Source organism: Hevea brasiliensis, chromosome 17 (genome assembly GCF_030052815.1).
Source record: "Hevea brasiliensis isolate MT/VB/25A 57/8 chromosome 17, ASM3005281v1, whole genome shotgun sequence".
Taxonomy (NCBI): Eukaryota; Viridiplantae; Streptophyta; class Magnoliopsida; order Malpighiales; family Euphorbiaceae; genus Hevea; species Hevea brasiliensis.
Window position 1 is genome coordinate 56,971,874 of NC_079509.1, and position 13,740 is coordinate 56,985,613.

Genomic DNA, 13,740 nt, shown 5'->3' on the forward strand with positions numbered 1-13,740 from the left:
GTAGGAATAAAAGATGAGAAATTTTCCATGGAGAAAAGATTATCTGGTCAGAATGAAGTATAGACAAATGGTTCAATATTAACATAATTTATCAACCTTGTCGCATGCATTTACATGCAATTTCTTATGAAGCTGAGTTGGATTGAGTTGAGTCTTGAAGAAAAACATATATGGCTTTGATCACAGGAGTAACTCCATTTTGAGATTAACCTTTTTATGGGTTCCTCCCAATGACAATCCAAAAGGAAGCCCATAACTTTAGCGACTTACAACCTCAACTATCTCCAATACGCTTCCTTCTTTCCACAACTCCCACACCTATGTAGTTCATAAAATTAACATATGAGATATGAACTATCAACAGAAATTGCATATATAGTTTGGACTATAGGGTATCAAAAGAATAACAATATGCATGATGTTTGCGGATGATATTGTTCTGATAGATGAGACACGAGAAGGAGTCAATAGAAAGCTAGAACTTTGGAGAAGTACTCTAGAGTCAAAGGGTTTTAAGTTAAGTAGAACGAAGACAGAATACATGCATTGCGGAGTTCATGAAGGCCAAACGGTGATAGGGAAGGAGTTAGTTTGAATGGGTGATCTTGCCCCAAAGTAATCACTTTAAATATCTAGGCTCAGTCCTTCAAGTAGATGGGGGATGTGAGGAGGATGTTAGTCATAGGATTAAAGCCGGATGGTTGAAGTGGAGACGTGCCACGGGAGTTTTATGTGATCATAAGATTCCCAATAAATTGAAAGGAAAATTTTACCGTACAGCCATACGACCGGCTATGTTATATGGTAGTGAGTGTTGGGCATTGAAAGAGTCGTATGCATATAAGATAAGAGTTGCAGAGATGAGAGTATTAGAGAAAAGGTAGGAGTGGTGCCAATTGAAGATAAGTTGAGAGAAGGGAGATTGAGGTGGTTTGGTCATGTGAAGCGTAGACATACGGAGGCTCCAGTTAGACAAGTAGAGCACATTAGGTTAGAGGATAGAAAGAAAAAAAGGGGTAGACCTAAATTGACTTGGAGGAGAGTAGTACAACATGACCTAGAAGCATTACACATTTCTGAGGATTTAATCCAAAATCGTTCAGAGTGGAGAAAGCGAATCCATATAGCCGACTCCAAATTTTTGGGATAAAGGCTTAATTGAGTTGAGTTGAGTTGTATAGGGTATCAAAAGCTTCTTTATAACTTACATGTCCTATCAAGCTTAGGTAGGAATCCTCTTCATGGAAGCCATTGTTATTCTTCCCAGTAATGATCTCTAATAATATTACCCCAAAACTGAAGATATCAGATTTTTCTGAAAATTTTCCGAACACCACATATTCTGGTGACATATAACCACTACATATGAAAAATACAAAAAATAGTCAAGTTGATCATTCCAATTTATATTATTTGATGTTAAGAAAAATGATATGTTTCTGATAAGTAAAAATTGATTTTTTTTTTTTTGGTGTTGTATGTGCATGCGTACTTACAATGTTCCAACTACTCTATTTGTCTTCTCTTGAATTTGATTTGCTTTAAAGACTCTAGCCATGCCAAAATCTGAAATTTTTGGGTTCATCTCTGCGTCTAATAGAATGTTGCTAGCTTTTAAATCCCTATGAATAATTCTCAACCTTGAGTCATTGTGAAGATACAAGATCCCTCGAGCAATCCCAACAATAATATCAAAGCGCTTTCTCCAATCCAAAATTGTCCTTTTTCTTTCATCTACAAAGAAAGAAAAGAAAATTGATTTACCATTTGATTTGGTGTTTGTTTATGTCGTCCATGTTGCTAAATCATATTTCTTTTGAAAGCTAAACAGATACAGTTAGACAGCTACTGGAAAATGGGAAGGATATACATAGAACGACTTACTGAAAAGAAAGGAGTCCAAGCTTTTGTTTGGCAAGTATTCATAAATTAACATTGGCTCTTCTCCGTGAACACAACATCCTACGATTTTCACAAGGTTCTTGTGTTGAAGCTTTGCGATCAACATAACTTCATTCTTGAATTCTTCTATTCCTTGTCCTGAATTTTTGGAAAGTCTTTTCACGGCCACCGCCTGTCCGTTAGACAGTTGACCCTACAATAATGGTTAGAGGAGTAAACTTACTCTGAAAAATCAATTTAAACCAGTATTCTCATGCAGAATTGATGCTTTTGCACAGAAACTGTATGTATATACCTTATATACCAAGCCAGAACCACCTTGTCCTAGTTTGTTAGATGGAGAGAAATTGTCAGTCGCTGTAAGTATCGTGCTCAGATCGAAAAATGCAATGTCTGGAAGACTCATACTAACTTCATTTGCCGCCAAAGTATCCTTATGGTAGTGTGAATTACCAATTCTGTGCAGTAAACTTTCGTTCCATTTGTTCCTGGCTATCAAATCATGAAGCAAAAATGTTCCATCAACAAGGAATTCATATATATATATATATATATATAAAGGTGGAAGACAACATTCACAATCCTGTTTCTTGATTCTTACCTTCTTTTTTCTTCCTCTTGTGCAGTAAATATGCAAATAAGATAATGATAAACCAGGCTGAAACTACAGATAATGCTAAGATGGCCTGCGTATCCTTCCTTTCAAGAAAAGCCATTGATTTTCGCTTGATGTCAGTTGCGAAAATGAATTTGACATTACTTTGGAAGAAGGGGAAACAACTTAAAGGACAAGGCATAATGGACAAACAAGAAATGGTTTTGTTAAAAATTAGTTCCAAGAAAGTAGTAAGTACCTAATTCAAGTGAATCAACTCGAACATAAATATCATATCCGTCATCCGCAAGGTATACTGTGTCCATTGATTCTCCAAACCAAGCCAGACAACCAGTACTCCCTCTTCCTGGGATGTCTATGCTTACATATGCAGAACATGAACAATTCCTCCTGCATTCCTTTTCACAGTCTATAGCAGTCATGTCCATGGCCACCCAAGCTGCTACTGAAGTATCAGGAACCTTAACATCTTCCACTTTCACAAATCCTTCTCCATTATCACATACGGAAGAGGACTCTAGCCGCTTTCTGACACACCCACCTGACGCATCTTTCAGAATATTCCAGTCCTTTGAGGATTTTGGTTCATACCCAGGTAAACAATCACATTCAAATCTAACATTAAATCGGTCAGGATTACACTTACCATAGGCACCACAATGTGCATATGTATCACACTGATACTTAGGTCCTGACCAGTATTCTTTCCATTTGCCATCCTTTTCACGCCATATCTGGTGTCTCATCATTCCTGAATAATCTAATACTATCCTTACAATAACAGAAGTATCAACAACAGAGTAGGAGGTGAAAATCTCATCTTCACTGTTGATAAAACTGTAGTTTAATAAATCCACATAACTTCTCAACGGCCACGGGATGCCTCGCCGATAACTCTTTGTGCCCTTGTAGAGAAAGATTTGTGGTGATCCTGTTGGGTTGACCTCAACCAAATAGTCTCCACTTGCTGGGTCATCCTTTGATTTCCATGAACTGAGGAACCTGCGAATACCTGTCTTCTGGTTCAAGCCAAGTTTCATTCCTGGAAGGTTAGTATCTGTAGGATAATCAAAGCTTTGCCATAGAATTCTTTTGCTTCTATCTTCAACCAAAACGAAATTTCCTGATTCCAAGAGCTGAGCTACACAAGTATATGTCACTTCCATTGAAATATTTGTAGACCACACTGGAACTTTCATTTCGTGGCTGCTATAGAGAATGAGGTTCCCATATTGGTTAATTGATAGAACTCCAGAAGAACCATTGATTGGCTTGTTCCTATTTGCTACCCATTGTAGGGGTGGGGCGTGAGGCGAAATATCATCCATTAGAATTATATAAAATGCATTAGAATTATATAAAATGCACCAGGTAATGCCCAGGAAAGATGGTGGAGTCACAATGGTCTCACTTAAGTACCACCTCCTTAGACAGCATTTCCTAGACATGCACTTCATACAATCCTAATAGAATCAAACCACTGGTAAGTACCGTCTTCCCATAACACTATCACGGTACTAAGGATTTATGCCACGAAGGCATAGATAGACAGGAGTCGCTACCCGGGTAATAACCGGGACATATTCAGTGTTTCTTCCGAGGGTCATGGATGGCAACTTACTCCTTGCAGAGTTTCCACAACCGTCATTACCATAGCTCAATGTCTAGGTTCGGGATAGTGGGTACGTAAGGGGAAGGTGTTAGGCACCCCTTACGCCTGGTCTAACCTCGTTAATTCGAGTGCCAGTCCTCTACTAATGTTTCTAGAAGTCTTGTTTATTATTCCTTTATTAAACTTTATCCTAAAAAATGCAATTCTAATCCTACACACGCAAGTAATTCACAAAAAGGGTTGTTGTTTACACACAATTTTCATGCACAAGTAATTCCTATCTATGGGGTTGCTAATTATTTAAATGATATTTACCAGATGACTAAAATTAATTTATTATTGGAAATTTAATTTACAAACAAATTCAATTTCAAATAACCCTATGTTTCTATTTAACCTAATTAATTAATTTTTACTAAGTTACCCTAAGGATAATTGAACTAAGTTAATTATGTACATGTGTAATTTATTCTAATATCACATAAGTCCCAAACAATCACAACCTAATAAAAATTTCTAACATGCAAATTTATTTTATAATTACCAAGTATTAAATTAAATTTATTTTACATGCCAATACTAGTTTAATTTACAAACAAGATTAATTTTTAATTTACAAAGTATTTATTTAAATTAATTACATGCAAAAGTCAGTTAAATTAAAAACAAAGTTAATTTTAATTTACCAAATGAAAGTTCTATTATTACTACAATTTCATGCCAATGGTTATTCGAGAAGTTTAGAGCTACTTACTTGTTGGTAAATGCAGTTGCCATTGGGGCAAGCTACCCTTAAAAAAGGGTCTTCTCTTCTAGTATGGCAATGATATCCCTGGCTTACTCCCGTTTAGCTCCATATAAGCTCCGCGCAAATGCCCTCTTTGGTACTTATCTTAGGGCTACTTACCAATTTTGTTTGTAAATAAAAAGAAATAAAGAAAATAAAGAAAAATAATAAAAGTACGAGAGACAGAAACTAAACATGTGCAGAGTTGTGTATCCCCTCAAATTAAACATGATTACATGATCTATATGAACATATAAAATAAATTGAAGACAAAGAGCATAGAATTAAAAGATTGTGTGGCATAGATCTTGAAAAGAAAACAATAAAAACTGACCTTCCAGAAATCTTGTATGAAAATCTTCTTGAAGAGAAAAAAAAAAAAAAAGAAAGAACTCAAAGAGTCTTAAATATCTCTAAATTTCTTATAGCTCTGAATTTTCTCTACCTCTTTCCTCCCATCATCCCCTTCTTCTCTTCTCTAGTAGGGTATTTATAGGGTTTTGGGAGAGAGGTGTGATAGGGTTTGGAGTCTTAGGATGATAAAGTTTAGATGACTTGAACAACTACAATTGCAGAATTCGAATAAGACTGGGATATGGGTGAGGTGTTTCAACCAATAGGAAGACAGAAAAAAATGGAAGGCACCAATAGGGAATGAGGAAGAGGTGTGGTAGGATTTGGAGTCTTAGGATGATAAAGTTTAGATGACTTAAACAACTAAAATTGCAGAATTCGAATAAGACTGGGATATGGGTGAGGTGTTTCAACCAATAGGAAGACAGGAAAAAATGGAAGGCACCAATAGGGAATGAGGAAGAGGTGTGGTAGGATTTGGAGTCTTAGGGTGATAAAGTTTAGATGACTTAAACAACTGCGATTGCAGAATTCAAATAAGACTGGGATATGGGTGAGGTGTTTCAACCAATAGGAAGACAGAAAAAAATGGAAGGCACCAATAGGGAGTGAGGAAGAGAGTGGGGCCAAGGAGGAGAGAGATATTTTGTTATTTTAATTTTTAGAAAATAATTAAATGGGTCTCATTTAAAATTCCTAACTAGGCTTTCTTAGGCCCATGGAGCCCAATTAAACTTAATTAGATCCATTTAAAAAACTACCCATATTAAATTTAAACAAAATAAAATTTTATTTAAATTTAATTAAATTAATTTTCCCAAAACTTTATTATTATTTTTATTTTTTCAAGATCATGCCATGAAATTAATAATTCAGCTCAATGCCTCCAATTACATCTTACAGTCATATAATTTTTCATCATCGGGTTTCCCACGGCCTCAATGCACATACTCATCACAAAATAAGGGTCTACAGTTTGCCCCCCACTTTGGCGAAAGTTGAAATCAATGCGAAAGCATTGCTCAAGTTTCGTCAAAGTGAAACTCGAACTTCTAATAACTATGAAACATTGGCTATGAGGATCAAGTATATCTTGCTCAATCGACATACTCTATATTATGAGACTAGCTACGGTCTCATAACAGTAATAACTGTGTCATGTGAAAAATGAGTGTATCTTGCTCTGTCGATACACTCTGCGTCATGAGACTAGCTACGGTCTCATAACAGTGATAACTGTGTCATGTGAAAATTGAGTGCATCTTGCTCTGTCGATACACTCTGTGTCATGAGACTAGCTATGGTCTCATGACAATGGCAACTGTGTGATTTGAAATGTTGTGGATTCGTATTTAGGACCGCAGTCCTAAACTACCTACGTATCCCCCTCATTATCCTGAGGAAGAATCAGACCCACTCGTAGTTCGACACTTGAAACTATGGTGATGCATGTTCTTCTACGCCTTACACACCTACGGGTGACATGTTAATGCGTGTTCTTCTACGCCTTACACAACTATGCCATATGCCCTAAACAACGTCTAAGGACTTACCAAAAAAATATCTGTCATGAAATGTTGTGGGTTCGTATTTAGGACCGCGGTCCTAAACTACCTACGTATCCCCCTCGCTATCCTAAGGAAGAATCAGACCCCCTCGTAGTTCGACAATTGAAACTGTGGTGATGCATGTTATTCTATGCCTTACACACCCACAGGTGACATGTTGATGCATGTTCTTCTATGCCTTACACAACTATGTCATGCGCCCTAAACAACGTCTAAGGACTTACCAAAAAATATCTAATTCATGATTTGAAAAATTAGGATGACTAGGTCTCATAACTCTTTTTGTGATTTTTGTGCTTCTTGTATGCTACTTCCTATCATGGGCATGCTGATTTTGCTAGAGATTCTAAAAAAACTTAGTCCTCTGAGGGACCTCTTTTTACAAAAACTTTCTTTTAGCCTCCAAGTTTTTTAGAAGAATTGTTCACCAAAAAGACTTCCTTAAGGTCACAATACAATTTCTCTCTGATTTTTCTTTTTCTTCTCTCCCCCCATGGTTTCTGCCTTGACTCATTTCTCTTCCATGAACTCCATTCTCTGTGCCCTAACTTTTGCCTGAAATGTCCTTTCGGATTTTCATCTCAGCGGGCTTGTTCTAACTTTTGCCTAAGTGGCCATTTCGGGTTTTCCACCTAGCAAGCTCCCCTTTTTTTTTTTTTTTTTTTGAAATTAGACAATTACCAGGACATTCATATCAAGCACCTATCTTCTCATGCTCAGAAGAAATAGATTAAATCAAAACAACGCAGTTCAATTACTTAATCATTTGATGTATCCCTCAAGACACAGACATTCACGATCATAATTAAATAAAACCCATTCCTAGTCAATGCAATAAAAATTTCTTTATTTATTCAGATACACCATTACTCCCTCTTACATTTAGTTTTGCCAAATTTCTAACCTTCCAAAGTTAGAAATAAGCTTTATAACCTGTCGAATGGCCTTTTTAGGTTTTTCATCCAAATCTTCTCTCATCTCTCCTTTTGCCTAGACTGCCTTTTGCAGGTTTTCAATCTAGCTTTTTTTTTTTTCTTTTCTTTTTTTTTTATTTTAACCTTATTTTTGACTAGACCGTCTTTTGTAAATTTTAATCCTTGCGGGCTATCTCACACAAAGTACCGCTTGAGCTTGTCTAAGTTGGTAGTTCTTGAAATTCATTCCCATCCAGGTCTGATATTCTTACAGCACCTCCTGACAAGATCTTTTTGACTATGTATGGATCATCCCAGTTTGGCTTAAACTTTCCTCTTGGATCAAAAGGGATGGGCCGAGCTTGTTTCAAAACCATGTCTCCCTCTTTGATCTTTCTTGGCTTCACCTTCTTATTAAAGGCCCTTGCTATCTTCCTTTGATAAGCCTGCATATGATACAAGGCTCGCATCCTCTTCTCATCAATCAAAGCTAGTTCTTCATATCTTTTCTGGGCCCACTCATTTTCCGGAATCTTAGCTTCTAGTATCACTCTCAAGGATTTGACCTCTAGCTCAATGGGTAGCACTGCTTCAGTCCCATACACTAAAGAGAATGGAGTTGCCCCTGTGGATGTTCTTGTAGTAGTGCGATAACCCCAAAGAGCATAAGGGAGTTTCTCAGGCCAATCCTTATAGGTTTCAACCATTTTTCTCAGAATGGTTTTCACATTCTTATTTGCTGCTTCTACTGCTCCATTAGTCTGTGGCCTATATGGTGAGGACTTGTGATGCTTAATCTTAAATTCGGTAATTAATTCTAAGAAATCACCTTTGAACTGGCTGCCGTTATCTGATACTATCTCATGGGGTACCCCAAACCTGCAAATCAAGTTCTTTCGCACAAACTTACTTATCTGCTTAGCCCCTACTACTTTATAAGATTCAGCTTCAACCCACTTGGTGAAATAGTCAATTGCCACAATGATAAATCTATGGCCATTAGAAGCCGTGGGAGAAATCTTCCCAATAATGTCTATGCCCCATATTGAGAATGGCCACGGTGAAGTCATGCTGTAGAGTTCACTGGACGGTAGGTGATTCAAATTCCCATGGATTTGGCACTCATGGCATCTTTTCACAAATTTAGCGCAGTTGATATCCATGGTAGACCAGTAATAGCCCAATCTTAAAATTTTGCCTGCTAATACCCTTCCGTTCATGTAAGGACCACACACTCCTGCATGTACTTCCTCCATTATCTGCTCAGACTGCTTTTTCGTCACACACAAGAGCAATAGTCCTTCGAAGAACCTTTTGTAGAGTTGCCCCCCAGCCAAAGTGAACTGAGTGGCTAATCTACGAATTGTAGCTCTATCCCTATTATTGGCTGACTGTGGGTATTCTCTTACCTCTAAATATCTTCTTATGTCCTCATACCATTTCATCTCATCTTCTAGATCTAAATGTGCTATTATTAACCCTTCATAGCATGGGATTCTACTCCTCATCAAGATAACTAGCTGGGTCAGCTTCTGATCACCCTTCTCCCATAAGGATGCCAGCGTGGCTAGAGCATCAGCTATCTGGTTCTGAGCTCTAGGCATGTGCTTCATTGTCACTTTCTCAAAGCTAAATAATAGTTTCTTAGCATACTCCAGGTATGGCCTCAACTTTTCTTCTTTCAATTCCCATTCACCTTTAACATGGGAAACCACTAGCATTGAATCTCCGAACACCTCCACTTTTTTAGCCCCAACAGCTATTAATGCCTCCAGGCCACAAATGCAAGCCTCATATTCTGCAATATTATTAGTGGTTGGGAAACATAGCCTTTTTGACATTAACAATTATTCTCCATTCGGTGCTTCCAAAACTACCCCTATACCGGCTCCGCTCTTATTCATGGCCCCATCAAAGTACATTTTCCATGGCTGGACCTCTACTAGCTTGAGACTCTCATCCGGGAAGGCTGTTTAAACTTCTTCCCCTTCATTAACTGGATTTTCAGAAAGAAATTAGGCCACTACATGCCCTTTAATGGTTTTTCGAGTCTCATACACAATATCAAATTCAGACAGTAGGACCAACCATTTGGCCAATTTTCCAACTAGCGTCGGTACTTCAAATAGGTACTTTAAAGGATCCATCCGGGATACTACAATAACTCGATGGGTCTGAAAGTAGTGCCTTAACTTCTTAGTTGCCCATACTACGGCCTGACAGGTTCTTTCTATTAGTGAATAATTCTCCTCATAAGCAAGGAGTTTCTTCGATGTAATAGATGGCTCTCTCCAGTTCTCTACTTCTTGTGCCAACATTGCCCCGTGGCCATGTTTTCCACTGATAGGTAGAGGATTAGAGGGATGCTAGGTATGGGTGGTGACAAAATTGGTGGATTGCTCAGGTACTGCTTTATCTTTTCAAATGCCTCTTGACATTGCTCATTCCATACCAAGGTGATTCTTTCTTAGTAGCTTAAAAATTGGTTCACGGTAGTTGTGAGCCTAGCTATGAACCTCTGATGTCTTTGTAATTTGCCTAAGAAACCTCTAATCTCTTTTTCTTCTCGAGGTGGCATCTCTGGATTACCTTCACCTTATCCGGTCAACCTCAATCCCTTTCCCTCGATCATATGCCCTAACAGTTTGCCTGAAGTGACCCCAAACACACACTTGCTAGGGTTTAGTCTCAATTTATACTTGATGACTCTCTGAAAGAACTTCTCTAATGCCTCAAAATGTCTCTCCCTAGTTGGGGATTTTACTACCATGTCATCCACATATACTTCAACTTCTTTGTGCATCATGTCATGAAACAACATAGTAGCCATTCTCTGATAAGTCGCACCAGCATTTTTTAGCCCAAAAGGCATGACCTTATAACAATAAGTCCCCATTCAAGTGATAAAAGTGTCTTTGCTTTATCTATCAAATCCATGAGGATCGATTATATCGAAAAACCATCCATGAAAGAGTACATGGCCATGCAAGCAAGATCACAACAAGCACATCGATGTGAGGCAATGGGAAATCATCCTTAGGAGTAGCCTTATTCAGGTCCCTATAATCTACACACATCCGAACTCGCCCATCCTTCTTGGGGACTGGCACAATGTTGGCTAACCACTCGGGATACTCGATTACTTCAATGAAATCAGCCTCAATGAGCTTTTTCACCTCTTGAGCTATCTTTTCTTCCCATTCTGGCCTAAGGCGACGCTTCTTTTGTTTTACTGGCCTCATGTCAGGGTCTGTGGGGATCTTGTGTTGTACTATGTCTCGATCAATTCCTCGTATATCTTTATAAGACCAGGCAAATGCTTCTTGGTACTTTATTAATAAGGCTATAAATTTATCTCTTTCTTTTTGGGTTAAATCTTCAGCTAACTTAATGTCTTTAGGATCATCTGGTGTACCCAAATTAATAGAGATTGATTTTAATGCATTAACAGAAATAGATTCTAAATGATTATGAATGCCATGCGTGTAGCCATTAGGATGAACATCAAACAAGTAAGCAAAAGGACTAGTCATATTATTTATTTTTGCCTCAAAATTGTCATCAAGTACATCAGAAATAACAATATCAGTATCACTACTGTGAGCATTACAAAAGACAGACTCAAACTTAGGGGTGTAGGTCCAAGTGCTTGGTTTCCATGCAGACCTTAACTTGATGGCACTAACCTCTTGTTCTAATTCCTCAACATGCGGCAGCTCCTGGTCATCAGTCCATGCAATTGCGCCCTCCCTGATAAACTTGGTGGGCTTGAGTCCCTCTTCATCTTCAGTTGGCTGATAGCCCAGCCCATATCTAGTGATTTGTCCCTTTATTTCTGGAAAAGTCACTAAGCCATTAGCTCGTTTTCCCAAACCCATGCCAGGAAAAAACTTCATCTCTTTCATCATAGTGGCCACCCTAGGGTCCATCCAGTCTCCATAGATACCAGCAACTTGGAAACCAGACAATAGTGGTACCGAACCACCCACTTGCAGCATAGCTACTTCCCCATCTCTTTCAGCATTAACAGTGATTACACCATCTTGGTGTGGGATCTTGATCTTTTGGTGGAGTGTAGAGGGGACTCCACCTAAGGGATGGAACCAGATTCTACCCAACAGTAAGGAGAATGTCATGGGGATGTCTAGCACAGTGAACTCAACTTCAGTCTCTATAGGCCCCACCTTAACCATAGTCTTGAATACCCCTATCACGTTTCTCTTTGAATCATCATAGGCCCTGATAACCAGATCGTAACCGTTAGTTCGGACATAGAAATTCCTAATTTTGGCAAAATCTTGAGAGGGCATACGTTGATGGTGACCCATCATCTATCATCACACAAGGCACTTTCCACCCTCCAACCTCGGCGGTCACGAACAAAGCCCTACTATGGTTTCTCCTCACCGGGAGATCATGATAAGAGAAAGTAATATGACCCCATCTTTTATAAGCACAACTTTGGCAATCTCTTCCGAGTTATCTCCGTGGAGACCTTGAGTACACTCGGGGCCTTGGTCAAGTGATTCTGTGTTTTTCGATGCCAATAGCAATTCCCTGCATCGTTACACTAGCCTGAGTCCTCTTCAATTGCCTAAGGAACTGATCATCCTCTTCATCTGTGTCCTCTTCAGCCAACACCTTGGCTTTCCCTCTCACGTTGTCCTTCTCCATGGGTGGATCAGGATAATATCCACCACTCTTGGTCATGTGGCTCACCCTACTCTTTTCCTCTCCGTCAGAGTCAACCCAAACATCTAACAAACCTTCCTCATCACCGAACTATCCCAAATATCAATTGTCATTACTGGATCGAGGTTCATCAAGCTTTTGGATAGGTTGGATAAGGTTGAGAATTTGGTCAGGGTCAATTGAGGTGGTGGAAATCATGTAAAGTCCTGGTGGAGGTGGAACATTATGGTTGGGCATTGGGTTGGTGCGTGTGTTGGGTCGATTTTCTGGGTCAGCTATTTTCTTAGCATCGATCAAGTCTTGAACTTCGTGTTTTAGCCGAAAACATCTATCAGTGTCATGGCCATGAGTTTGATGGAATTGGCAATATAGGTTAGCATTGTAATTGGGTGGCAGTGGGTTTGGTGGTGGTCTAGGTGCCAAGGGTTGGAGGAGAGCCCGAGCTTTGAGTCGCTCGAAGACTTTAGATAGAGGTTGGTTGAATTGAGAGAACTTTCTAGGGGTGCGGGACACGGTTTGAACCTTAATGACTTTGTTTTCCCCAGCAATGTTGCCAGTTGACTGGTATCCTCCCCTCTTGGGCTGATAAATCTTCTTTTCATTATTCAATACATCCTCCACTAATACCCCAGCATCATTTAGCTGTTCAAAGGTAGCCAAGGGATAATAACAAAGTTTCTCATAATAACTAGGCTGCAGACTTTTCACTACCAATCGCACTTGATCCTTTTCAGCAGGCCTATTGGTCATCTTCATGGCCTTTTTCCTCCATCTCAATAGATACTCTGAAAAGGTTTCATTTGGTTTTTGCCTAGTGGTCTCTAAGTCTCTTAGGGTAACATCTAAAGCTGTATTATAGGAGTATTGTTGCACAAATCTCCTAACTAGCTCCTCCCAATCTTTTCTCACAAAGGGCTTCTAGCCCATGATACCATGAAGATGCAACCCCTTCTAGTGACATAGAAAAGAACTGAGTGACTTGGTTCTTAGTCAAACCAGTTGTTTTCATGACTATAAGATAAGACCTGAGGTGGGTTTTTGGGTCACCAGTACCATCGAATTTAGCCAAATCAGGCATCTTGAATTTTTCAGGTAGATTTCCATCCAACTGGATGTCAAAGTCATCTGCATCTAATAGCTTGCTTTTTCACACTGGCCTGAAGTTTTTCCATCATCTCAGTAACAACTCTAATCTCCTCACTTGTCCCCTTTTCTTTCTTTTTGGCCTTGTCTTGCAGATAATCTTTTTCATCCCAAACATCATCAAAGGCCTTCTTTTTACTAGTCTCTTCTTC

General features: G+C 38.9%; 2 protein-coding genes across 2 annotated transcripts; both read right to left on the reverse strand.

Annotated features, from left to right (window-relative positions):
* Nucleotides 1-258: 258 nt before the first annotated feature.
* On the reverse strand, nucleotides 259-2,618 carry LOC110639903 (G-type lectin S-receptor-like serine/threonine-protein kinase RKS1). The gene is made up of 6 exons (XM_058139047.1): nucleotides 2,504-2,618; nucleotides 2,198-2,394; nucleotides 1,885-2,095; nucleotides 1,497-1,734; nucleotides 1,209-1,359; nucleotides 259-318 (listed from the first exon to the last, which is right to left on the reverse strand). Exons 1-6 carry the CDS (start codon nucleotides 2,616-2,618, stop codon nucleotides 259-261), a joined length of 972 nt encoding a protein of 323 aa, XP_057995030.1.
* Nucleotides 2,619-2,724: 106 nt separating this feature from the next.
* LOC110633872 (G-type lectin S-receptor-like serine/threonine-protein kinase RKS1) lies at nucleotides 2,725-9,366 on the reverse strand. The gene is made up of 2 exons (XM_058139048.1): nucleotides 8,952-9,366; nucleotides 2,725-3,803 (listed from the first exon to the last, which is right to left on the reverse strand). Exons 1-2 carry the CDS (start codon nucleotides 9,364-9,366, stop codon nucleotides 2,725-2,727), a joined length of 1,494 nt encoding a protein of 497 aa, XP_057995031.1.
* Between the last annotated feature and the right edge of the window lie 4,374 nt (nucleotides 9,367-13,740).

Bases quoted from the DNA above. Each gene is read 5' to 3' on its own strand.
- LOC110633872 (XM_058139048.1), bottom strand. From the start codon at position 9,366: ATGAAGCACATGCCTAGAGCTCAGAACCAGATAGCTGATGCTCTAGCC. The intron at 3,804-8,951 runs GCAAAATTTTAA...TACAATGGGTAG, and splicing joins GAACGGAAGGGTATTAGCAG to CAAATAGGAACAAGCCAATC.
- LOC110639903 (XM_058139047.1), bottom strand. From the start codon at position 2,618: ATGGCTTTTCTTGAAAGGAAGGATACGCAGGCCATCTTAGCATTATCT. The intron at 2,096-2,197 runs GTATATACATAC...CCATTATTGTAG, and splicing joins GTTCTGGCTTGGTATATAAG to GGTCAACTGTCTAACGGACA. The intron at 319-1,208 runs GTAAGTTATAAA...TGAACTACATAG, and splicing joins ACCTAAGCTTGATAGGACAT to GTGTGGGAGTTGTGGAAAGA.